Below are 26,755 nucleotides of genomic sequence, written 5' to 3'. Positions count from 1 at the left end.
AAATTTCATTAACAAACAATTATTAATATTGGCAGTATATTCTCAATAGATAATTGCATTAGTGCTGAACTGAAATGAGGAAAGGATTCAGTTTTGACAGTCTTTCAAAATTCAGTCGTTGTGCACAATAAATTTGTGCATGTATTTGTATATAGGTAATGTATATGTGCATGTATATAGGAAAATAATATACTTTTCTAGTATATTAGGAAAATGCTCTTTAAATATGAAGTGCTCAAACAATTCCATATAGTCTGTGTTGGTAATCCATACACCAAACCTGTGAACATGGGGATAGGCTTAGACTCAGATGTAGTGGTTTGATTTAATAACGCCCAGTGAGTTCATGACTAGGCTGAAATTTGAAGTGGGGATGTTGTCATTAGTCGCTCACACCTTCAACCATGCAAGTTGTTGTATGATCTTTCTATGAATAAAAAGTGCTGGCTGCATTCACTTACATCTACATACTTGACTATTGCAAAAAGAGCCAACCCAAATGTTTTATTTGTTGGTTAAATTTATATCTTGCCCTTCCTTCCAAAGGAGCATTAATCAATCATAAATAAAATCGGTATTGCAGAATTTAGAAATTCATTAAAGAAGGGCATGGAAAAAGAAAAACCCACTGTTATATGAAATTACTGCTTCATTTAGTCATAGAAAGATTAGGGACTGAATTGCATTCCTTTGGCTAGGGAATTCAAAATCTCCAGTGCAAGTCTGTGTAAATACCAAGACATCTATGACTAATTATCAAACGAGTGCTGTTGGATCTATACCACTGTAGCTGATGTTCATACACTGATAAGCTCATCAGGTGGGAGATAATTCCAAATCTCCCTTTTCTATACTTTCTAAATCATGAACAATCCATCTTTGTAAGCACAAGTCCCATGACACATCTAATTAAGTAAACAGATATTTGCTTAATGGGCTATAAAGCTCTGATTGAAAAATGACTACATGATAAGCACCCCCCCTTGTGTAATCCTTTATCAAGGTTCCTTCTCTATTTTACAGTTTATTTTCTTGGTTGAAGGCCTGGTTTTTTTAATATTGTTATTGTTATTATTATGATTACACCCCAGCCACTCTGGGCGGCTCCCAACAGAATTAAAAGCACAATAAAACATCAAACATTAAAAACCTCTCTGAACATGGCTGCCTTCAGATGGCTTCTAAAAGCCAGATAGTTGTTTATTTCCTTGACATCTGATGAGAGGGTGTTCCACAGGGCGGGCACCACTACTGAGAAGTTCCTCTGCCTGGTTCCCTGTAACCTCCCTTCTCGCAGGAAGGCAGAAGGCCGTCAAAGCTGGACTATGTCAGTGTAAAAGTTGAATGCCTTAAATCTGGGATAGGCAAACTTGGCCCCCCAGATGTTTTGGGGCTACAACTCCCATGATCCCTAGCTAACAGGACCAGTGGTCAGGGATGATGGGAATTGTAGTTCCAAAACATCTGGAGGGCCAGGTATGCCTATGCCTGCCTTAAATGCTAAGCTTACTAGCAGCCTCTGCACCACCACCTTCTTTTATCTCGCTGCATTTGCAGGGTCAAGGATTTATTCCCAGCATTCTCTTTTATCAAATGAGAGAGGAGACGGGCCCATGTAAACCCACCAAACCATCTGCCTTTAAGACTAGCCCATTAAGAAGCTGACAAGAAACCCCTGAGAATCTTAATAAATGACTGTGGAAAGCATGTTGGTTGTCTTGTAGCACTGTGTACATTTCCCTCCCTCTCTCTTTAAACAGAGTTTGCCCTTACTATCTTTCTCGGAGTTTGAAGCAGCAGGCAGACATCATTTTTATGCCTTACAACTATTTACTGGACCCAAAGGTATGTGAGGTATTATTTTAAAATTCAAGGGTGTTTTACTGAATATTTTAAGAGGATTTTGGTGGATATGCCAGTAAATTGCTTAATTAACTCATTACAGGAAACAATACAGATGCTAAATGCTTATCACATAAGGCAGAAATACATATATATACATGATGATTAAACCCCAAAAATTAATTTGTGTTTCTTTTATTTTAACATATTTCCTTCTCAGAAAGAGAGATAGTTTTGTTCACTAGTTTTTTTTTGTTGGAACTCGTCATGTAGCATTTCTTTCTTTCTTTCTTTCTTTCTTCCATCCTTCCAAATATGTTGAATATTGTTTGGTTTGTTGAGCTTCCCTGCTGGGCTAGGCATACAGTGGAGAACTTCAGCTTGCTTTTCTTTGTTTTCATCATAGAAACTTTCCCAGCTAAATTTCTCCCTTCAGTAAAACAAATTCAAATCACAGGAGTCTTTGCATATCTCCCTGTACTAACAAGGCTAGTTTAGTGGCGGTGTGACAGGCAAATTAGAGCCATGTGGTTCTGGATCCACCTTGAATAGGGTGCTATATACTGAGTAATAATAATAATAATAATTTTTCTTTATATCCCGCCCTCCCCAGCCGAAGCCGGGCTCATGGCGGCTAACAACAATAAAACAGTACAAAAGTACAGCACAAACAACACTCTAAAATCATTCATTATAAAATTAATTAATTAGAAGCCTCTTTGAGATCTGCTTTTAGAAAAAACTGCTGTGTAGCTTTTTTTCTCCCTTACCCCCTTCTTTTGAGGGCTAAAAACCTTTTCTTTAATCATTACTGCAGGTTACCAGGATTCGAGTGTCCTGTACTGGGTGGATAATAGTGAAATCCCAGTACAGGTCACCATTTTGGGATTGTAGCAATTCAGATTTATGGATCATTTTCTAGTTATGAGGTTGATTGAATAATAGGGGTTTCTGATGTGCTGACAAAGCTGTTTCACTGTTTTTCTTTGTGAAATATGCACTGAAGAAGCAAAATGACATGCTGCTTTGGTTTATTGGCATTAACTGTTCCTCAAACACGTGTGTGCAACAGATAACACCCACACACAACTTCCTGCTTGTTGTGGGATTTTAAAGGATATTTTGATGGATTGCCTTACTGTGTGTTACTGGTTTTGATTGTACTTGCAGTAATTTTTTTTAGATACTGTTGTGCACCACCTTTAGATGTCTGCAAAACAGGCATCATATAAAATATTTAATAAATAATAGGTTCGCAAGGATCACCTGTGTGAGTGTCATTGAAATGGAATTTTACAGGGCCATGTTGCACTTCTTTCATTGGGCCATGTGCAGCTGCCATACCTTGATAGACTGCTTTGTGATGGCAGACGCTTAAGGGTGGTTGCAAATAGTTGTAAACAAGTTGTCCCTGCCATCCTGCCTCACATATCCCTCTCTTTTTTAAAAAATATAGAGTCGAAAAGCTCACAACTTGGACTTGAAGGGGGCTGTAGTGATACTTGATGAAGCTCACAATGTGGTAAGAAAAGATGCCCCTGGCGTCTCTCCATTTTTAACAGGCAAAGAGCCTTGTAGGTATGTTTTCATATAAGAATTCAAGTAATCTGTGACTATTTGTTCCCTCAATAAGTATTGAGCAACTGAGATGATAGGTCATAGAATCATAGAATCATAGAGTTGGAAGAGACCACAAGGGCCATCGAGTCCAACCCCCTGCCAAGCAGGAAACACCATCAGAGCACTCCTGACATATGGTTGTCAAGCCTCTGGTTAAAGACCTCCAAAGAAGGAGACTCCACCACACTCCTTGGCAGCAAATTCCACTGTCACTGGTGTTATTTTTAAAAGAATACTCTCTTCATTTGGTCCTTTGATAATGTTGTCTTCCTAGAGCAGGGATTTGTCCTGACAGACAGACACAAAGTGTGTGCATAGCTGATGTGGTTAAGAGTTTACACTACAAGTGTAACTTTTTGTCTACACCCCTAGGAAAAGATATGTGAAGAGTTGGCTTCGTTTGACTTGACACCCTATGACTTAGCTTCAGCTGTGGATGCCATTAACATAGTTCTGGAAGAACAAGTGAAAAATGTTCAGCAGAATGAAATCAACTCTGAATTCAGTGTGGAGCCTGCCAGTTCAGGTACATTGCCTGTATAGGGCAGTGATTTCTTGAATGCAACAAGAGCTTCATTGGGCTGCATGCGTTTTGAGTTTTGCGAAATCAGTCTTCAGAACATGGACTTTGGTTGCTAGGCAGTTGATGTATTAGGATTATTGCTGGCAACTCTTCTGTGAAAACCCCAATGAAAGAAAGATACTTGTGCAAGAACATGAAAATCTTTTGTGCAGCTGTGTATTAATGCCAGTGAGGCTTCTGCAAGAGTTTTTTCAGTGCATTCTTTGAGCTTGTTTAAAGGGGGGGGGGTGTTTTCCATGCCAAGGCAAATCCAGTATAAATTAGGTACTTAAAAGCAAATTGTTTAAATGGCGCTTTTGATATTTGTGCTTTGGATTTCTGGATTTTGGTTTGGAGAATTGGTCAAGGAGGGAAATGAAGATCACATAAAGCCTGCAGGATAGCCATCAGAATACTTTGCAGCCTTCCTGGCCTCCTCTCTTCCACTCATCCACAATCAAAGTCCAATAAGCATTAAACAGGCAGTGCATGTACATTGCACTTGGAAAGGTACATTAGTGTACAATCTAAATATTGAGATTTATACAGGATGGGCTGGGGGAAGAGACATTGATACAGTATTGCACTGGAAACTGCCTGAATAAGAATTCTTTCTGAAACAGGATTAAACATGGAGCTTGAAGACATTGCAAAGATAAAGCGTAAGTACAATTATTAGATTCATATTTTGTCTATAGAAAAGTTTTTTTAAAAAATGTTTTGGCAATGGGTGGCTTTCAGTTTAGCCAAGACGATCATGTAGCTGATTACTCTCTCTATTGCATAGATATTCCAAATTTTGTACTTTATGCACCTCTTTGGTGCAGTAAATTAAAGATCTGTCAACGTAGGTAGTATGTGAAAAACTGAATGCCTTGAACAATACCCAAAGAGACTAGAGGAACATTTATTAAGGGTTGTGTGCGTGAGGGGAATGCACAGTATCCCTTGTGGAAGCAAATTCCTAATCGCTTTGGTTTGAGAGAAACATACATGGTGGATGAGAAATGCTAGCTAATTTACTGACAACTTGTTGAATACTGAAGGATATTTCATGTTTATGCATTTGGCTGGCAAGCTACTACTCATTTGCATATTTTAATTGCCTGTAAACAATGTAATTTGCCTGTCATTTTTATGATATTGGCATATGGCAGATCATTGGTTGACTGGATTCTACTTATCTTACTCAGAAAGTATTACCCCCAAATGTGAAAATCTTGCGTCAGCCCTAGAAAAAGTCCTTTGCTTTAGTTCTTTAGTTCTTTTTAAAAGTTATGTCCTGCTTTTCAGTAACAAGCCCATTGAGGTGGCCTGTTGTGTAAATGTGGCAATGCAACCTCCCCACCCTGAGGGAGTGTGTCACTTAGAAGGAGCCCTTTTCTTGTTGGGAAGGCAGTGAGAGAGTGCCTGTGTTGCAGTCTCGTCTGAGGAGAAAGAGCAGGATAATTTGGTTATATGCCAGCTGCATAAAATTCCTCCTCTTCCTCTGTTTGCCTTCAAGAGATTCTTCTTCAGCTAGAAAACGTTATAGATGCTGTCGAGCTGCCACCAAGTGGAAGTGGACTCACTAAGGATGGAAGGTATGTTTCAGGAGATAGAAAGCGTGTGCAAAGTTGGCATTTCTTGTTTTTGTGTGCCTGCCCATAGACTCATAAAATTGCTGTGTTGCTTGTTTTATGGTGTAGGGTGTTTCCTTGAGAATCTTGGGCCTGAGTCACCCAGGTTTTCTGGAGCTACAGTTGCGGCTGCTGGAAATTGTAGCTGCAAAGAGGTTGCTTGACGAAGCAGGACGAAGGGTGAGACTGGGACACTCGGTTCAAACCCTTGCTTGCCTGTGAAGCTCACTGGGTGTCCCGTCAGGTCAAGTAGTACATAGAATGTTTAGACTAGTAAGCGGTGAAGCTCATTTGGAGGCCTTGGGGTACCTCCTACCTCTCTGCTTAACATATTCTACAAGGCTGTTATAATGATAGGGAATGAACGAGCCATTTATGCCACCTTGAATGATAGGTGGGGTATAAATATAATAAATTAATGAAATATTGCTTAGCCTGCCCTATCTCGCAGGTTGGTTTGGGAGGATAAAATGTCCAGAGGATACACTATTGGGGGAAGGGTTGATTACAAATACCAAATAAAACAAATCACTCGACTTTCATCAAGCCACTGCATTTCACATTTTCAAAAACAGATACTATTTTTTAAATGAAGGTTTCTAGCCCTCATGTTTATGGAGGCTCATCAAGCTTTGGTGGGAGGTGGCGGATGGTATTCAACTAAGGTTAAAGGTGAAGGTACCCCTGACCGTTAGGTGCAGTTGTGGATGACTCTGGGGTTGTGCGCACATCTCGCTCTATAGGCCGAGGGAGCCAACGTTTGTCCGTAGACAGCTTCCAGGTCATGTAGTCGGCATGACTAAGCCGCTTCTGGCAAAACCAGAGCAGCACACGGAAACGTGTACCTTCCTGCTATTTATCTGTTTGCACTTGACGTGCTTTTGAACTGCTAGGCAGGCAGGAGCTGGGACTGAACAACGGAAGCTCACCCCATCGCGGGCATTCAAACTACATATTTGATTACCGCTCTCTGTTACGGAATAGGTTCTCCATACTTAGAGGGAGGAATTCAACATGGCATTAAGCAGATTGCTCTTTCAGCGCAAGCTTTTCTGCTTGTCTGATGGAATGATCTGCCTTTTCCTTCCCCCACCTGCTGTCCTGGGGGTTCTCCCACTCTCCCCAGAGCTTGTACTGTCAGTGCTCATTAGCTGAATCTCATCCACTTTATTTTAGCACATCCTTTGTAATAATTCTCCTTCTAGCTGTTCCTTTTTGTTGATTCAGATCTAGGATTAAATATTCTTTAGGCTTAATCCTAGTTCCTTTAGAATTGATCTGAAATCCGGGGTTGATTCTGAGTAGTTCTTTTAACTCTATATACATAATGTTTGTATGTGCTGAGAACCGTAGAATACCTTAGTGAGAAATGGAGTGAGACTGTTTTGTATTTTGTACTTTGGTTAGCGACTAGGATAAGACTCAGTATTTTGTTTATGTTTCTTCTTGAAATTACAGCTATATATTTGACCTGTTTGAAAAGGTCCAAATCACATCCCAAACCCAAGCATCTCTCCTTGAGTCACTGGAACAAATCTTACAGTATTTAGCAGGCCGTAAGTGTACACATTATACTTTGGAAAAATAGGGGGTGGGGAGAAAGTTTGAAAGTAGAGTATAATATTGTGAGAGTGCACAGCATTGCAGGAGCCCAAGAAACAGACCTGAAAATAGTTAAGGTACATCTAGAGAAAATGAAACAAGGCGGGAGAGAACTAGAATACAGGTGAGAGATTCATGGTGAATATGATTGAACACAAGAACTCATTATGAAACCTATTCTGTGTGGTGGGGGTGGTGAATAAGCAACAGAGGTCCATGGGAAGAGATCCCAGAATTTTCAGAGGCATCTTATGATAAGTTTGCTAAACATATTGAGTATACAGTGCCTCCATGCCTACAACACATGTGTGCCTCCATGCCTACAACGCAGTGTTCATAAATGGATTTTTGATGATTGTGAGCAAAGTCATGTAAAAATGTTACAATATTCTCCCCTGCCTTTAGGTACTGGCATATTCATCAATACAGCTGGGTTGCATAAATTTACAGACATAATTCAGGTAAATATATCTTGCCTCCTCTTTTGTACTTTCAAAGACTGAAAGGCACCATGGAGAGAGTTGTAAATTCAGTAATAACATTACAAGTGAGCTATTCATGTCATTCTGTGAATATCTTCATAATGCACATTATGTAAACCTGGGGCAAGTTGGTAATTAGAGAACAGGATGGTTAAAATCACTTTACAGAATTCTGCTGCACTCTCATGTTCAACCTGCTCAGGTCCGAAGCTGTGATAAGGTAGGGTGGTTGGTTGTGTTTGTGTAAGTTTATTATGGTGAAGGAAAAATAAATTTTGCTTGATGGTGGCAGCAATCAAGGCTGTGGTCATTTCCACTTGGTATTCTTTGTCTTTGAAGAGAGGCTTTGAATGCCAATTTACTGTGCACAATGGAATGAGAGTTCCAAGGGATGTGGTCTGCATTTTTTAGTTTAGAAACTGTAGCATATTTGTTATTCACTGGAATGTAATTGGGAGAGTTTTAAGGAAACCAGATTGAGCTGGAGCAATGTAAACCAGGCATACGCAAACTCGGCATGCCATATGTTTAGGGACTACAACTCCCATCATTCCTGGCCGCTGGTCCTGTTAGCTGGGGGTGATGGGAGTTGTAGTCCCAAAACATCTGGAGGGCCGAGTTTGCCTGTGCCTGGTGTAAACCTTTCCTGCAGATCAAGAACAAATCCTATGGGAATCCTATCTTTTAGACACAGTAACCTCTATGTTTGCTTTGAGCACTGGATGGATCTTGACCGGAAATGCTGGTGAGGGTGACCAAGATGATGATAGAGTCTGGGGAAAAAAGAGCAGTAGAAAAATCTGGGTATCTTTAGGCTGGAGATGAGGAGGAGGATGACCAGGAAATCGACAGTGTCTAAAACCAAGAGGTTAGGTATGTTTAGTCTGCAGAAGAAAAAATTAAAGGGAGATGCATTTGCTTGTGGTATTTCCACATAGGTTTTCATTTCAAATCTTCAGATTCCAGACAAGTCATTATCCATTGCAGTTATAGGAAATTGCAATGATAGGAAATGAACTAAGACTTATTTAACTTCTTCATAAACTTAATGCAAATGAGTTAATTTTTTTGTACATGGATTAAGTTTTGATAGCCTTAATTTCACTCTTTCTACAGTGTCATGAAGTATATTTAAGAGTACTGAGAAACCTTTTGCTCCTCAGGGTACCATCCTTTCAGATTGCTTAAACTTGCTTCATATTAATACCTTATAATATAGGAAATGTAAATCTAACCAAACTGTTTTATCCAGAATATTAGCAGTGATTTTTGGCCATTTCCCCTACCACAAAACATCCAACAGCATCTCCTGACCAGCTACCAGTAATAATGAAATAAACTGGTTTTTTTAGAAACAGAATTGTAGGCCATTCGTTTTTATTAACTTCTTGAGCTCTCTGATGTAGTTCTTTTAACTTCCACTAGGGGGCGATCACTCTCCAAGCTATAATATATATACTGTACTTTTCTGTGTATAAGACTAGGTTTTTTTTACTTTTAAAAAGGGTTAAAAATCTGGGGGCATCTTATACACGAATAGTGCATAGTGCATTTTCTAAATTTGGTGTCCCTAAAAGTAGGGTGCGTCTTATACATGGGGGCACAGGAAAATACAGTACTTTTTAAAGATATTTGGATAGTAGGGCAGCTTATAGTTATTCTAATAAAACACATCATATTGTCATTGTATCTCTTTATATGTGCATTGGTGTTTACACATTTGTAAAGTACATTTATTGATGAATTAGGCATGATTATATGCCAGTTAAATTATATATGAGTGAGGCGGTTTGGCAAGCTCGGGCAGGGCAGAGTGAGTTGGGGGAGGGCCGTGCCCCCCCTAGTAATACTAAAGTAAAGGTAAAGGTACCCCTGACCGTTAGGTCAGTTGCAGATGACTCTGGGGTTGCGGCGCTCATCTCGCTTTACTGGCCGAGGGAGCCGGCGTTTGTCCGCAGCCAGCTTCCGGGTCATGTGGCCAGCATGACTAAGCTGCTTCTGGCAGCACACGGAAACGCCGTTTACCTTCCCGCCGGAGCGGTACCTATTTATCTACTTGCACTTTGACGTGCTTTCAAACTGCTAGGTGGGCAGGACCTGGGACTGAACAACAGGAGCTCACCCTGTCGCGGGGATTCGAACCACCGACCTTCTGATCGGCAAGCCCTAGGCTCTGTGGTTTAGACCACAGGGCCACCCATGCTAGTAATACTATAAGAAGGTAAAAAGAGCCTGGCTGCTGGATCAGGCCAATGGCGCATCTAATCCAGCATCCTGTTTTCACAGTGGCCAACCAGATGCCTTAATGGGAAACCGGAAGCAGGACCCAAAGAACAAGAGCACTCTCACCGCCTGTGGTTTCCAGTAACTGATATTCAGAAGCATTAAGCCTCCAGCCGTAGAGACACAGAGCACAGCCACCCTGGCTAGAAACCACTGATAGCCTTCTCCATGAATTTGTCTAATTCTCTCTTAAAACCAACTAAGTTGATGGCCATCAATGCCTGCTGCGGGAGCAAGTTACATGGTTTTTACTATGTACTGCATGAATAAGTCCTTTTTGTCCAGAGCGCTGTATAAGATACACCATTCATCTCTTATACACCAATATCTTGTTCCCCCTTAGCCGCCTTTTTTCCTAAACTGAAAAGTGGCTATTTATGTCGACTCAGAAGTAACCCTGTGGAACCCCAGGAGTAATGGTTGGCAAAATGAGAACTAAAACGCCCACAAATTGCCCTTCTGCACACTGTTACCCTTTACAGTGGTACCTCTGGATGCGAACGGGATCTGTTCTGCAGCCCTGCTTGCATCCTGAAGTGAACGCAACCCACGTCTGTACAGGTTGCAACTCGCCGCATCTGCGCATGTGCGTGACGTCATTTTGAGCGTCTGCGCATGTGTGAGCGGCGAGACTCGGAAGTAACACATTCCATTACTTCCAGGTCGCCGTGGAGCGTAACCTGAAAACGCTCAACCTGAAGCATATATAACCCAAGGTATGACTGATCTGTGCTTTCAGCTTGGTGATAGAGTTGGAAGCCTTGCAAAGGTGTTGTGGATAACCAGCAGAAATCCTTTTTTATTTTGAAATTATTTTGTTTTTATGATGAAGCCATTCAGAAGCATGCTGAATCTTATTTACCTTGCTTGAAAGGCATGGAGGGTTTTCCCTCCCCATCTTACATTTTCTCCCATCTTGTTTCCTAGACTGTTTTTAATTTCCGTCCATCAGAAGGCACGTCTAGTTCCATCCTGGGCTGCTCGGTCTCAAAGTATTATAAGGTATGTTGTGCTGTTCTGAGGCTGATTTCCTACTTTAGCTTGCCTGTGGTGCTGAAAATAGGGACATGGTTGGCGCTGTGGTCTAAACCACAGAGCCTAGGGCTTGCCAATCAGAAGGTCGGCGGTTCGAATCCCTGCAACGGGGTGAGCTCCCATTGCTCGGTCCCTGCTCCTGCCAACCTAGCAGTTTGAAAGCACGTCAAAGTGCAAGTAGATAAATAGGTAAAGCTCCGGCGGGAAGGTAAACGGCGTTTCTGTGCGCTGCTCTGGCTCATCAGAAGTGGCTTAGTCATGCTGGCCACATGACCCAGAAGCTGTACGCCGGCTCCCTCGGCCTGTAAAGCGAGATGTGCGCCACAACCCCAGAGCCGTCTTCGTCTGGACCTAACGGTCAGGGGTCCCTTTACCTTTACCTTTATGGTGCTGAAAAGTCAAAAGATTTTAGTTTTTTATAGGCTTGGCAATAAATGGTTGAATTAAGTCTGAGGAAAAAGAGGGCTGCATGAGTTCACCATAGTATAATTAGTGACTTTATACCTTTTCAGTTGTAAGATACTGCAAAAGAGGGAGTTAGTACATTTTCAGAATTTATTCAGTTACTTGTTCAAACTGCATAGGCCCACTTACAACATGTTGCCTGCTAGTAGAAGCTGGTTCTGTTCATTGCTTCCTTACAAACATCATTGTGGTGATGCAAGTAGCATAGACGTCCTATTCTTTTACTTCATATTTATTGATTCTGTTTCTTAGGTCCACATCCATCTAGATGCAAGTAATCATAAAAAGAAGCAGAGGACAGACCTGTGGAACTCGTCAGCAACTAAAAAACAAGGTGACAATGCTGATACGTTGCTTTGATCATGTAAATTTTTCAGCCCAGGTTTCTTCAACTTAAATTAGAACTGGAGGCAGCTGTGTGTGACATGACAGCAATCTATAATCTCATTTGGCCAGGACATTTTCTAGCCAGCTTTTGTGAAACCATTGCGTAGTTTTGTCATTGCACTGTGTAATGGTGCTTCCAAAATTTAATGTTGTGTTTGAAGGAATTGATGCTGTGCTGTTGATTTTGGGAAGAACTGAGGGGACAAAGATAGGCAAAAGCAGGGCACAATGGCATGATCATGTAGGTTAGGTAGTCAAGGACTGGGCGTCTTAGACATAGGAAGGAAGCTAGGAGGACCAGTATCTTCCATTTTCATTCCCCAGATGATATGCATCAGCCTTTTGACTGCGCACACGGACTCCTTACCTCCCTCTATGCCACAAGTTGTCATTAAATCAGGAAACCTCAAATTAAACAGATTTTCCTGTTTTGCTGCTATCTTTAGAATAAGCTGACTTCAAACTGTGGCTTAATATTCTGGCTTGTTCTGAAGTTTGCAACCATGGTTCCCCTGCTTTGGACAAAATGGGAATCAATGCTTAATTTAGAGCACGGGTGGGAAACCTGTGGCCCTCCAGACGTTGCTGGACTACAGATCCCATCATCCTTGGTCAGTGGCCATATCAGCAAGGGATGATGGGGGTTGGAGTCCAACAGCATCTGAAAGGTTACATATTTCCCATCCCTTATTAGAATTAAGTACTGCTTTGTTTGCAGCTTGAATGAAAGGAGGTGTACAGGAACAAAGGGTGTGTGTGTATATATCTCACATTATTACAATAGCCAAACTTGGTGTGTTCTAAAGAGCAAAAATGAATTCACTTGACCTTTAGCCTCTAATGATGCTGATGCAATTATAAAGGTATGTTCCCATATAAATATTTCACCCCCACAGTTGTTGTCGTAAGTAATTTGATAAATTATATTTATTTTACACATACCAATTCTGAGTGGGGAAAACTCTTGTTTAGGTTTACTTCAAGTACTTCCTACTGTTCATAGCATGTCCTTGTACTTTAGTTCCAGAAACTCTTGCAGGCAGTCTAGGCAGTACACATTTTCCTTGTTTAGAAAAGTGAATAATACAGAAAACAAAGAATCTGGAGTGTTGATAAGAGAACCTTGAGAATTGAAGCCCACAAATACAAACCTCGCAATTCCTTTGCTTGTTCCATGCTCTGCCTCTACTTTCTTTTGTGCCAGAAATGTGATACCGAGTGAAGTGCCAACTTAAATGGTCGCCTTCCCAAACTTGATATCCCCTCCTCCCTTCCATGTAAATACAGAGTCACTCCATGTCATACAGAGCAAAGTGAAAGAGGTTCTCTGAGTATACTCTCATGATTTTCACCCCTGCCAGGCAACTGTGCCATGCATAAAATCTGTAGGTTTGGTGAATTCATCTCTCAGAGCCCATCATTCAACCATCTCAGCATTTCTCTATCTTCTCATGTCCTACAGCTAAGCACTTTTTGAAAGTGCTACCTGCCAGTGATAGAATACATAGCTGCATTGAATTTTTTATTTTGTCCCAAGTTAGCCAATGGCTACTTCTAGTCAATGTGTTCATCCTTCAGAACGGGTTTTCTAGAGGCGATATGGTGAGCTGTCGGCACTCAGATCTGACTCTCCTTGTATCTATGCAGTTCTGCAGTGATAAACATTGAGGTACACCCAGATACTGCTTTCCTTCCTAAGATAGAATTGTTTTATATCAGTCAAGAACTTGCTCTACCTAACTTCTTCTCTTCTCCATCAGAAGGGAAACCAGTTCTGCACAAGACATTAAAATAAAGCTGCCTTTCTACTTGGAAACATCTTCCAAGGCTCTAGCGTGTTTGTAAGATACTGCTCTTTACAAAGGACCACTCAAAGGATCCTTTTAATAGTGTTTACATGTTTTAGGGCATTTTAAAAAAATAATAACTTTTGTAAAAGTTTTTTGGAACTCATAATTTCTTAATGCTGTGCATTAAGGCTGTCTGAGAAGATGTTAATTAGTTCAAGGCCCGTGGTTGCTTACAAGTGGCCTGCTATGTCTGCTTGCAGTAACTTACGGGTCGGTGCTCTTTGCTCCAGCCACAGTGAATACCTCTTAACGTTTTGCCTTGGTGTTTTGTTTGATACAGGAAAGGTCTTGAGCTATTGGTGTTTCAGTCCTGGATACAGCATGCACGAGTTAGTTCGTCAGGAAGTCCGAACAATCATTCTCACTAGCGGGACACTCTCTCCACTATCGTCTTTTACTATGGAAATGCAGATGTGAGTCTCTTTCTGTTGCTCCTATGACAAAAGGCAGCTTGAGTTGGGTTATAAGCTGTCCTGGGTTTCAGTGAAAGTCATTGAGGAACAAGTATGGGATTTTCAGGTTCAAGGTTTATTTCTTACGTGTGGGATGCTTTTGACAAGGTATTTGAAGAAACATCACCACACATTTCCTGTGATGCAAAGTGAGCCCTGAGCACCCCAGTGAATGGCTGTTCTTCGAGGTCAGTTTCAGTACATGAGGAAGTGCCATGGGAAAAGTCCTCCCTCTAAATCGTTTGGAAATTGGCACCGGTTTAAACCTGCCTCTTGAATTTACTAATTTGCCATTTAATTGTGATATGAGGATGGTGATAATTGATTGCTCGCTCTTCACCCTATTGTCCCAGGGCAGGTTACAGCAAGTAAAACACAGTGTTAAAACAAGCTTAAAACAACCTACAATCACAGAAATAAAGTGGGTCCTAAAAGTATATGTGGCAGAGAGATGCCCCAAAAAATTTACTGAAGAGATAGATGTTTTTTTCTCTTTTTAGTTTACTTACTTTGAGGCAATTATTAATTACAGACTGGACCACTATTTATGTTCATATTAACAGATGTTCAGTTTTAAATGCTGTTGTGCGATAGATTAGTCCACAGTGAACAACCAGATCATGAAATCTAAGAGCCGGAAGGGACCCTGACTTACTGAGTTTTTTGTTTCTTGTGTATTCTTCTGCCCAAAGCTCAAACCACCAACCTTCTGGTTAGCAGCCAGGCACACTGCCCATTGCGCCGCCTGAGGCGCTTACGTGCCTGAGGCTAGAGGACTCGTTCTTTAAATTTCTGCCTGTTTGTTAAAGGCACCATTTTGCTTGGGCTTGCCTCTTCAGTGTTGTGTATTTTATGTGCACATACTCTACCTCATTATTTTGGGGCATCCCTGTTTCTAAGTCATTCCATACCACCTGGGCCAGTAACTTGTTTTAGCTGACCGGACTCCTTTTTTTAAAGGACCTATACAGTTAGGTTTAAAAATATCCTCTGGCTTGCTGACATGTGACGCATCCCCATGAAAGGTTCATTTGCCCAGGCCACACAGGGATCATGTAATTTAGATGATCAAAATAACAACCTCTCTCCAGTTTTTTGTCCCTGCCTCTACCCATCCAGTTTGTGTATAACCTCCTCTCTCTATTTCTGGATTGTGCCTTGTTTCCCCCGCTTCCATTTTCGACTCCACCTCTTACTCAGTTTCTTGCTCCTTGACTGTTCTCTGCATATTTTTATGTGTGTGAAAAAAAATCCTTACCTTTCCCGTATTAGTTTCTCCCCCATCGTTGTGCCCGGACACTGAGGTCCAGTGCCGAGGGCCTTCTGGCGGTTCCCTCGTTGCGAGAAGCCAAGTTACAGGGAACCAGGCAGAGGGCCTTCTCAGTAGTGGCACCCGCCCTGTGGAACGCCCTCCCACCAGATGTCAAAGAGAAAAACAACTACCAGACTTTTAGAAGACATCTGAAGGCAGCCCTGTTTAGGGAAGCTTTTAATGTTTAATAGACTATTGTATTTTAATATTGTGTTGGAAGCCGCCCAGAGTGGCTGGGGAAACCCCTACTTAGTGAAAGGTTACTATTCAGTCATCTGGTCAAAACACCTCTCCCATGGGGCCTGTGCCAGTGCTGGGATTGCAGCAGGCAGCGTTGGAAGACCCAAGTGCTTCCAGCCATGAATTCTCCCCATGTGGAATCTCTCTTGGCCACCAGGCTTGGGGTTAGAAGAGTATAGGAGGCTGCATGAGGATTTGGCAGCCAGCAGGCCCCTCACTTCACAGGCCAGCACCCTTTCCCCCACCTCTACAGTTGGAGCAGCAGCCATATTCACTAGAGTCTTCAACTGCTGGATCAGAACCCTCTGTCAAGCCCCAGCCTGATCTAAGGCAGGTCACAACAGCAGCATTGCTGCCAAAAAGTACACGGTAAAGAAATGGGTCCCCAAATGCATGTTTAAGTTAAAGTTGGGTCCCGTCTCTGAAAAAGTGTGGCGACTACGGTTCTCAGAGAGTTAGGCTGCAATGTTTTCTCTGATCACCAGAGGCCATCAAAGGACACGATAAGTTTAGTACAGGGGTAGACAGCCTAAGGCCTGGGGGCCGGATGCGGCCCAATCGCCTTCTCAATCCGGCCCGCGGACGGTCTGGGAATCGGCGTGGTTTTACATGAGTAGAATGTGTGCTTTTATTTAAAACGCGTCTCTGGGTTATTTGTGGGGCCTGCCTGGTGTTTTTGCATGAGTAGAATGTGTGCTTTTATTTAAAATGCATCTCTGGGTTATTTGTGGGGCATAGGAATGCGTCACACCCCCCCCCAAAAAAAAATAGTGCAGCCCACCACATGGTCTGAGGGACAGTAGACTGGCCCACGGCTGAAAAAGGTTGCTGACCCCTGGTTTAGTGCCTTCTCTTCTATTTCTGCTAATAGGGGAACTTTCCTTTCTAAATGGCAGCAGAGCCCGGTAGGCTTATCACAGCTTTACATTTCCTCTTCAAGTGGCTTTGCTGAGTTTTCTTCATTCTTTTGTCTTTCCTGTTATAATCTCTCAGATTTTAGAGCTTCATCACAGACCGAAAGAAAAGAAAGGAAGGGAAAATGGAGAGAGGTTGTTGTACTAATAATCAAAGTCACATGATCCCTGGGGAAATCAGAACATAAAACTCCTCATACAAGTTCATTATACAAGTTCATTATACCAGCCTAGAAGGTCTATGCATGGTAAATGACCTAATGTTCCTTTCTGGCTTCACTGCTGTGATCCCAGAACACTGGAGGTAGAATGCACACGTAGAGATATCTGTCATATAACTTTTAAAAGAAACTGCAGATCGCTAAGAGCATCATTCTCTCTTTAAAAAAACTTTTTTTTAAAATTGATTTTCCAATATTTTTCCAAAAACAGCCTCATTATAACAGCGGAATCGGGGGTGCTCTGTGCACCCAGCGCCTTTCCCTGCCCTTGCATTCCATGGGGAAACTGAGTGCCAGACCGCCAGGCACTTTGGATGGGAGCCTGGTTCCTCTTCCAACCAAAGAGGAATGCAGATAATGGAATTCCCCCATCAATTTCTGATTAACTCCATCTGTCTCTCTCCCACCGTGTTGGGAGAGACTCTGATCCTGGAAGCTGGAAGCCCAGAGCATCATTCTCTGAATAGGAAAATTGATTGTCAAGTGTGAAGCCTGTGTGCTTGGAGATAGGATTAAGTTGGTGTCCTCCTACCATGGGTAGAATTCCTTGAGCAACCAGGATGGTTCCTGACTGCTGCAAGGAATAAGAGTTAATGTGCATCTATTTAATGTAGTGCAAATTGCTCCAATGTAAGTTACCAATTGCCTACAAATGGTTGACATCCTGACTGGCATCATATGATGGCCCTGTTGCTCAGGTTTAAGCTAATCTATAAAGTTTATAGAACTGACAGGTTGGTGAAGTCTGACTGTCTTTTTGTTTTCCTTTAGTCCCTTCCCAGTTTGTTTGGAAAACCCACACGTTATCGATAAACACCAGATATGGGTGGGGATAATCCCTAAAGGACCTGATGGTGGTTTGCTGAGTTCCACCTATGAAAAAAGGTAATAGGGTTCCTTCCTTCCAGTTTAATAATCTTGTTGCAGACTTCAGTACTGCATCAATTTACTGCACATGCGCTCGACACAAATTCTCTGCAGAAAAATCGTATTTGTGACTTTTGGGAATACAGAGCCCAAATTCATACATAACAAAAAGCTTTATGAGACTGTGTTATAGTGAGACCTGAATTTGACCCCTCCCTCTCTTCACTCCTTCACATGCAAAGGAAAAACAGTTAATATTTTAATTTTCTGTTGTGGAACAAACCCCAGCTTTCTGTTACTCTAAAATACATTTTTTAGGTCCAGCAACTAGACCTGTGCAAGGTGTTCCAAGTGTGATTGCACCAGATTTGTACAATGGCATAATGATATTGGGAGTTTTTGTTTCATTCCCTTTCCTAATAACCCCTAATATGGGATTCACATTTTTCACAGCTGCAACACACTGGGTCAATATTTTCATCAAGATACCCACAATGAGCCCAATATATCTCTTTCTGGAGCAGTCACCTCTAATTCAGAGAGGAAGGTGCGGGAGGCAAACACAAAAGAGCCAGAAAGTAGAGGAAACTTGTGAGAAGTTTCTGTTTCAGAGTTAGAACTTCACCATATGACTCACTGTGGCCAGAGATAAGAGTCCACTCCACGTAGGACAATAAGCATGATTTCTAAGGAAGGCTAAACCAGGCACTGCACTCATTTCAACCCCACCTACCCCTTTTTGTTAGTTTAATGACCATGGGAGGCATGGGGGTGGGCAGGGAAGGCAAGCCCCCTTCCTCAAACAAGGAGATTCCTTCTCCCTATTTGCTGGACTTCCATTAACATATCCTGTTAATTTTTTTCAGTGATCTTAGCATGCTCACCTAGAAATATACAGTAGTGCCCCGCAAGACGAATGCCTTGCAAGACAAAAACTCGCTAGACGAAAGGGTTTTTCGGTTTTGTGTTGCTTCGCTAGACGAATTTCCCTATGGGCTTGCTTCGCAAGACGAAATCGTCTTGTGCTTTTCTTTTAAAGCCGCTTGAAGAGGCGCAGTTGCGACGGACCGTGCTTCGCAAGACGAAAAACATTGCAAGACGAAAAGACTCACGGAACGAATTCTTTTCGTCTTGCGAGGCACCACTGTACTTTGCCTCTTCTGTCCCCCACCCATTGTTTTCTACTGTTGACACTGTTAATGACTCAGCTATTTAAACTTTTATAACTTCTGTAGATGATTCTTTGGATCATATGACTAGATACATTCTAATAAATTACAGGGACCTGTTTTTTCAGTGAATCAGTCAATAGGGGAAAGAAGAGAGTGATAGTCATGTCTTAAGGGTGACAAACGGCTCATTGTATTCCTTTGGTGATGACTGTGGGGGCACCAGGCATTCTTTACTTTCCAACATGTAGAAGCTGGGTGCTGACGGATAGCTGTTGTTTTTGCAGATTTTCATCAGAGTGTCTGTCATCTCTTGGGAGAACAATAGGTAAGATCGAGAAGACCTTCTGCTCCAACATGACTGAAATCCACACGGATTTAAATCAACACTGTGCACTTAGCCAAGCAATGCAGCTGCTACACCATGGGTAGGCAACCTGAGGCCCGGGGGCCGGATCCGGCCCAATCGCCTTCTAAATCCAGCCCGCGGACGGTCCGGGAATCAGCGTGTTTTTACATGAGTAGAATGTTGCTTTTATTCAAAATGCGTCTCTGGTTTATTTGTGGGGCATAGGAATTCATTCAATTTTTTTGGGGTCAAAATATAGTCTGGCCCCCCACAAGGTCTGAGGGACAGTGGACCGGCCCCCTGCTGAAAAAGTTTCTGGGTCTCCCACCAACTGAGGCGTTAAAAACTGTTGGGGGGTGGAAATGTGTCCTTGACTCCCCCCTTGAAGAGCTGCTGCCAATCAAATAAAATGCAAATAAAAAAATTAATTAAAAATAATAATACTGAAATCAGGGTGAACTTGGTCTTAATATTTGTTTGTTTTGTTTTGGCAGGTAATCTTGTTCGAATCACACCACATGGGCTGCTTGTTTTCTTCCCTTCATATCCTGTCATGGATAAAAGCCTGGAATATTGGAGAGTAGGTTAACATGGCCTTTTCTGTCCTATAAAGCGACATTAAGCATTGTTCACGCTGCTAGTCATTAACGAGAACCTATACAAAGAATATCGGTGTTTGAGTTGAGTGGATTTGTTCACAGTTTTGACAGATGGTAAGGAAATAATAAGATTGCTCCACACAGTCTTCAGCTCAGTCCTCATTAACTGCTGTCACTGCATTGTTGCCAAAAAGGAGTTGAATGGTGACATGGCTTAAAGCTGTAACTATTGGCAGCCTGAGCATTTTCCCCATCTGATCTGAAGCGATACGATCAGATTCTATACAATGAGGAGTTCGGCAAAGTAACTTGTTCACCAGAGGGCATAAAACACAATTGAGATGGCATTACCTTACAAGTTCCAACAGCTATTGCCTCTCTTTCATGTTCTGGCTTGATTCAAATTAGTGCAATAATTTTAATTTAAAACTTTCTGGCTTGTGGCATTGGAATAAAGCAAGAGACTATATTTCTTGTTTACTTTAGGAAACCTTGAATTTCAAAAATACTCACATGTTGGAAACATGCCCCAGGGTTCTTGCTTGCTCATCCAAAGAATCAGAGCTTGTTGTCTGGTACTAACAGGCAGGAAACCTTTGTCCGGTTTTGGTGTGGAGGCGGGGTGTGTGTGTGTGTCTTAGGTGACTGCACACCTGCTTTTATTCCATCTATCAGGCAGGCAGGAAAATCCCACACCTTGTTTGAAGTAGTTGATTCACTTGCTTGACTCACTTGTACTAGTCCCTCTCTTTCTGTTTTCTCACAGGAGCATGATTTAGCTGGAAGAATTGAAGCAGTTAAACCAATGTTTGTGGAACCAAGAAACAAAGGAACCTTCACAGAGGTTGGCAAGACTTTACACTGTTATTTTGCGTAGTAACTTGGTTTCTGGCTGCTTAGTCAGACTGCTACTGAGCAACCTTGAGCCTGGTCCCAGGGAAAAGAGAATCTGGTTGTTAGTGATGTCCAATATACAGCTTGAGATTGTTGTTGTTTAGTCGTATCTGACTCTTTGTGACCCCATGGACCAGAGCACGCCAGGCACTCCTGTTCCACTGCCTCCCGCAGTTTGGTCAAACTCATGCTGGTAGCTTCGAGAACACTGTCCAACCATCTCGTCCTCTGTCGTCCCCTTCTCCTTGTGCCCTCCATCTTTCCCAACATCAGGGTCTTTTCCAGGGAGTCTTCTCTTCTCATGAGGTGGCCAAAGTCTTGGAGCCTCAGCTTCACGATCTGTCCTTCCAGTGAGCACTCAGGGCTGATTTCCTTAAGAATGGATAGGCTTGATCTTCTTGCAGTCCATGGGACTCTCAAGAGTTTTCTCCAGCACCATAATTCAAAAGCATCAATTCTTTGGCGATCAGCTTTCTTTATGGTCCAGCTTTCACTTCCATACATCACTACTGGGAAAATCATAGCTTTAACTATACGGACCTTTGTTGGCAAGGTGATGTCTGTGCTTTTTAAGATGCTGTCTAGGTTTGTCATTGCTTTTCGCCCAAGAATCAGGCGTCTTTTAATTTCGTGACTGCTGTCACGAAGTTAGGTGGGCTAACAGGAATAGTGGCAGTTTCCTCCTAGCAGTTTTATTGGTTTTATCTTGCTCACATAGCACCCATGCACCAGAAGGTATCTGTTTTTTCTATTAGTGTTTTCCTGAAGCTTGAGCCTTAATCGAAATCCTGACATTTGGGTTATACGCAGTACTGGTTGGTAGAGCAGAATTGCTCACCTGACTTCCCAGTCCCAAGCATCACTGCCAGTTACCGAAAGGGAGATGGGGAGAGACAAGGCGTCAGGACGCTTGCCACAGGGTGCCGCAGCAGTGTAATCAATCAGATGCTTCACCCGTGATGCCAAGTTCCACCTCTTACCTTCCTCTTCCCCTTTTCAGTAATTGATAGTGATACTCAAGATTTGGAAACCAGGTGAGCAGTGCCACTGTGCCAGATATATGACATAGATCACAAGTACACATTCATCACTTTGGCCTTGAAACACCATATAACTCTAAATAAAAATGTACGATGAACAGCAGGTTAACATTAAAAAAATCATTCAGAAAGTTCAAGTGAGTTAAAAGCAAATTGGACATTGGACATATTTTTGACTCCTGGCAATTTTAGATTTTAGATCCTTGCTTCCTTTAGATTTTTATAGACTTTTAATTCTTTTAAGTTTTTCAAATAGTTTTTGTATTTTAAATAACTGTAATCCCCCCCCCCCTTTTAGGCTGGCCTATGATCGTAATAAAGATTAGATTTGTTTTGACTCCTGGCAGAAGCACTTTGGAAACAGTGCAATGTTTTGAATAATCTGCTAAAAATCTCTGGAACTTTATTGCATAGAACAGCCCTCGCACACACACCCTCTTAATGAATTCCCATGTATCACACCTCTTGGGCAAAACCTTTTTACAGGAATTTTTTTTTTTCTGAAAAAGCAGCGTGTACCCTGCAGATAGGGCTTCCTTCCTTCATCATTGCTTTTTGTTCTTGGTGGGACTGCATGTTCAACTCTTCTTATCAAACAGTCATGCTCGAATTCCACTGAAAACAAAGTGCAGTGCTGGTTTTTAAAAATAACTTCGTTTATGAACTTTCATTTAAAAATCTCAGATCGATCCATAAGTAAACCCACCATTCTCCTAACCTTGAAATTTCTCTGCCAGGTTATCCTAATTTTCCAGACATTTATGTGCATATAAAATGCTACATATTTCCTGTTTGTCTTGTCTTGAACATAATTTGCAGGAAGATAAGGAACGGGAATGCTGAAGGTTCTTTGTGTTGTGTTCCATGGAAGCTGCTGTCTCACATGGCCTGATAGGAGATTTGCAGGTTTCTCGTAATGAAGGGTGGCTCATTCATGGAAGTAAACATCTGCCCGATTGAGCAAAGTTAGCAAGATACCGGGATCCTAGATTCTGTATATTTCAGTGGAAGTTGGAAAGCTGTTACGCTCCAGGGGATGGGGCCACAATCACAGAAGCTGTAAGCCTCTGTGTAATGACAGGACTGCAGATACAGTATGTTCCAAGGAAATCAGGAATCAGTCGAAGGCCAAACATGATTCAAAGACAAAGTCAGGCAACAGTCTTAAGCTCACAGGGTGTCCAGGCAAGGTACAGTGCAGCGAGGCAGAGTGATTAGATCTGGGACCCAGATGTTTCCAGCAAGTGGAAGGCTCAAGAGGGAGGCCTCCTAAACCAGATGGTAGCCACAGCTGCTAGCTGTGATGGAGTAGCATGGATTCCTTACTCACAAGAAGCCCCCTTACGAGTAGAGTGACAACTTTGGGTCCATAGATGCATAATGTGCCATTCCTCTTCAGCCCAGAACTGAAAGCTTTCGGTGCCGGCACTCTTGAAAACAGGGAACGGCAAGGAGCCTGCTCCACCTCCTCCTCTGGCAGTTTTATTTGTTTTATTTATTTCAGAACATTTATATACCACTTGACTGTAATAAAACCCCAGAGCAGTTTACAAAAAGAATAAAGCAATAAAACTACCTGCTAAAAACCCAGTTAAAAAGACTTAGTTTAAAACCCAGTTTAGAACGTTCAAAAGATAATTAAAACCAGCAATAAACCAAAAGCAGATTAAAACACATGATAGCCTCCATATGTCCTGTTAGGTTTGCTTAAACAATAATGTTTTTAAAGGTAAAGGGACCCCTGACCATTAGGTCCAGTTGTGGCCGACTCTGGGGTTGCAGTGCTCATCTCGCTTTATTAACCGAGGGATCCGGCGTACAGCTTCCGGGTCATGTGGCCAGCAGGACTAAGCCGCTTCTGGCGAACCAGAGCAGCGCACGGAAATGCCGTTTACCTTCCCACTGAAGCGGTACCTATTTATCTACTTGCACTTTGACGTGCTTTTGAACTGCTAGGTTGGCAGGAGCAGGGACCGAGCAATGGGAGATCACCCCGTCGTGGGGATTTGACCCACCGACCTTCCGATCGGCAAGTCCTAGGCTCTGTGGTTTAACCCACAGCGCCACCTGCGTCCCAAGAATGTTTTTAGCGGGTGCCAAAAAAAGTATTATTTACTTACTTACTTACTTACCTGCCACCCTATACCTGGAGGTCTCAGGGCGGGACAGTGAAGGCACCTGGCCGGTGTCAATAGCCAGGGAGTTCCAAAGTGTAGGTGCTACGTGGGGTAATGCAATCACAAAGGTTTATGGGTCCCAAGCTCTGAAAGGTGTTATACAGTGGTACCTCGGGTTACATACGCTTCAGGTCACAGACTCCGCTAACCCAGAAATAGTGCTTCAGGTTAAGAACAGAAATCATGCTCCGGCGGCGTGGCAGCAGCAGGAGGCCCCATTAGCTAAAGTGGTGCTTCAGGTTAAGAACAGTTTCAGGTTAAGAACGGACCTCTGGAACGAATTAAGTACTTAACCAGAGGTACCACTGTATACAGATAGCAGCAGGTTTCAATTGGCGCAGTAGCAGATCTGCAGTCAGTGCAGGTCTCTGAGCAGAGGTGTCATATGCTGACGGGTGTTTTTTTTTAAGAATAATTTTTTATTAACCGACCAATCACATCAAATCAAACCAAATTACATAAATTCCAAATTACACAGCCAAATTTTAAATTTTTGTTGGGGGTACCCATATTTCAAGTTCCGAAGGGATCCAATCAACTTCTTGCTTCTTACTGCTGTTTTAATGTCCACAAATCTAACCTTATGGTGTTCACAGTACTATCCAGTCCTTTCTTATTATTTTTCCACATCTCTTGTTGTTATTTTCATGTATTTTTCCTTTCTCTTTGTGACCTCTGATAGTCTCCGCAAGCTGGTTAGAACAGTTTGTAATCCTGCGTGGATATTATTTTTTTTATCCAGTAGCCATATCCAGACGTTTTCCATATAACATCACTTCCATACATCAAAACAGTCTTAGCGTCATTAATCTTCCCCAATCTGCCTCCTTTCTCAAAACCTCTGAGGAGATTCACTAGGAATGCAGTCTGAAAACAAATCCGTTCTTCCTCCCGACTATAAATCCTTTGGCAAGATGGCGACTCCGAATTAATTGCTGCGCCATTCCCAAAAGCTCTTACTGCTTTTCGGTCTCCATAAAGCATACTTTTGGTTAAAGTTTATCTCCACACAGACCTTAATCATCCTGCTTGGGTCAGTTCCACCGACGGTTCTAATGAGGAGGGGTTCTTGTAAATCACATAGAAGGAAAGTAAAAAAGCTCCCCCCCCCCATTCAGCCCCGTTGTCAACATACCCCGCCTTTGGTGTATCTTCATCGTAAAATATTCCTGTTTCTCCAGCCCGTCGTCTTCTTTCGCAGAGGTCACTTAAATTAGCAGACTTCACTCCCCTTCTTCACTTGAAATATGTGCATTTGCTTCTTTTGTAATTAATTATTCCAAATTGCTGCAACTAGTGCACGATCAGAGACAGCGTCCAGGAGAGCCGATATGCACACGGGGGCATTCTGCCTAGGGCCCTCACCCCCTTCTTTCGAATTAGGGGGTGATTTATGGGCACAGCAGGCAAGGGCAGTGTTCCCCATTTCCTTGGGGCAACAAGGGAGGCTGCCTACTCCCATAACAGCCTCTTAATTACCCCGTGTGGGTCGGAGAGATGGTATTGTCGGCCATCTTCCAATGCGCCCCCTAGTGGCCTCCCGGGTTTTAGTCCTGTCAGCAGTTGTGCTGCAGCATCCATCATCAGAAGTTCCCCTCAAAGGGATCCCAAGCATTGGATTCAGGGGACTGTGCCTGCTCCTCAAGGTCCTGTGGAGTGTCTTGAGAACTCTGTGTCTGGTACCAAGCCAGATCTAGGCATGACACAAGTTTGTCCTTAAATTTTCATTTACATTTTTTCTCTCTCTCTCCTAGGTCATAAATGCCTATTATGAGAAGATTGTCTGCCCCAAGTCTAATGGCGCTGTTTTCTTGGCTGTGTGCCGGGGGAAGGTATGTGTAACAGAGTGCAGAAGTCTGAAAGTTAGATTCTCTGCAGAAGCCAACTTGCGCAGAGCAATAGTGGGAATTTATTTATTTAAGAATCATAAGAACTGGGGAAGAGTCGGATTCAGATCCCCACTCAGCTATGAAGCTCACTGGGAACTTTATGCTTGAAATCTCTTGGCCTAACCTCTTTTACAGGGTTGCTGTAAGGATAATAGAAACCAATTAACAGAATCTGAGCAGTTGTGTTGTTGTTGTTTAGTCGTTTAGTCGTGTCGGACTCTTTGTGACCCCATGGACCAGAGCACGCCAGGCACTCCTGTCTTCCACTGCCTCCCGCAGTTTGGTCAAACTCATGCTGGTAGCTTCGAGAACACGGTCCCACCATCTCGTCCTCTGTCGTCCCCTTCTCCTTGTGCCCTCCATCTTTCCCAACATCAGGGTCTTTTCCAGGGAGTCTTCTCTTCTCATGAGGTGGCCAAAGTATTGGAGCCTCAACTTCACGATCTGTCCTTCCAGTGAGCACTCAGGGCTGATTTCCTTAAGAATGGATACGTTTGATCTTCTGCAGCTGTGTTAAATAGTGGAAATAAACTGCAACATTTTGTTGCGGTCCTGCTTCTGTGAGTTGTTATTATTAGTTACATTTTTATACCAACTCTCTTCCGGTTCACTGAGGGTGGTGTATATGGTTCTCACCTGGTCATTTTTATCTCTGCAACTGCCTTATGAGACAGTTTCAGCTGAGAGAGATTGATCGAGAGGGTCACCAGTGAGCGTCATCACTAAGTGAGGATTTGAATCCCTGCATTTCCTGTGCTAGCTGGATGCTCTAACCACTGCACCACACTGCTTCTGAAGTTCCATTAAACACATGGAAATAATATAAGATTTGTTGGCTGTTACTATACCATTTCCTCACTAGTTTTCATCAGTAAGATGGGGAAA

General features: G+C 42.5%; 1 protein-coding gene and 1 long non-coding RNA gene across 6 annotated transcripts in view; one reads left to right on the top strand and one right to left on the bottom strand.

Moving 5' to 3' along the window:
* The window catches only part of RTEL1 (regulator of telomere elongation helicase 1), a 78,973-nt gene that overhangs the window by 15,831 nt on the left and 36,387 nt on the right, over window positions 1-26,755 (top strand). For all 5 annotated transcript variants that reach the window (XM_082225824.1, XM_082225825.1, XM_082225826.1 and 2 more), the window contains 15 exons: window positions 1,761-1,845; window positions 3,299-3,364; window positions 3,835-3,988; window positions 4,648-4,686; window positions 5,529-5,607; window positions 7,102-7,199; window positions 7,651-7,706; window positions 10,938-11,012; window positions 11,763-11,844; window positions 14,028-14,160; window positions 17,658-17,771; window positions 19,210-19,250; window positions 19,766-19,851; window positions 20,637-20,714; window positions 25,736-25,813. In XM_082225824.1, the coding sequence (XP_082081950.1) occupies window positions 1,761-1,845; window positions 3,299-3,364; window positions 3,835-3,988; window positions 4,648-4,686; window positions 5,529-5,607; window positions 7,102-7,199; window positions 7,651-7,706; window positions 10,938-11,012; window positions 11,763-11,844; window positions 14,028-14,160; window positions 17,658-17,771; window positions 19,210-19,250; window positions 19,766-19,851; window positions 20,637-20,714; window positions 25,736-25,813 (1,264 nt within the window). The remainder of the gene's footprint in view (window positions 1-1,760; window positions 1,846-3,298; window positions 3,365-3,834; window positions 3,989-4,647; window positions 4,687-5,528; window positions 5,608-7,101; window positions 7,200-7,650; window positions 7,707-10,937; window positions 11,013-11,762; window positions 11,845-14,027; window positions 14,161-17,657; window positions 17,772-19,209; window positions 19,251-19,765; window positions 19,852-20,636; window positions 20,715-25,735; window positions 25,814-26,755) is intronic.
* Window positions 2,097-14,009, bottom strand: LOC309534399. The gene is made up of 3 exons (XR_014220679.1): window positions 12,840-14,009; window positions 11,590-11,774; window positions 2,097-2,197 (listed from the first exon to the last, which is right to left on the bottom strand). It is a non-coding gene; the product is annotated as an uncharacterized lncRNA (long non-coding RNA).

This window comes from Podarcis vaucheri (assembly GCF_965113315.1).
Source record: "Podarcis vaucheri genome assembly, chromosome: 6".
NCBI classification, from domain to species: Eukaryota; Metazoa; Chordata; class Lepidosauria; order Squamata; family Lacertidae; genus Podarcis; species Podarcis vaucheri.
Note: the sequence above shows the minus strand (reverse complement) of the source record. Positions and strands in the feature narration are given on the sequence as shown.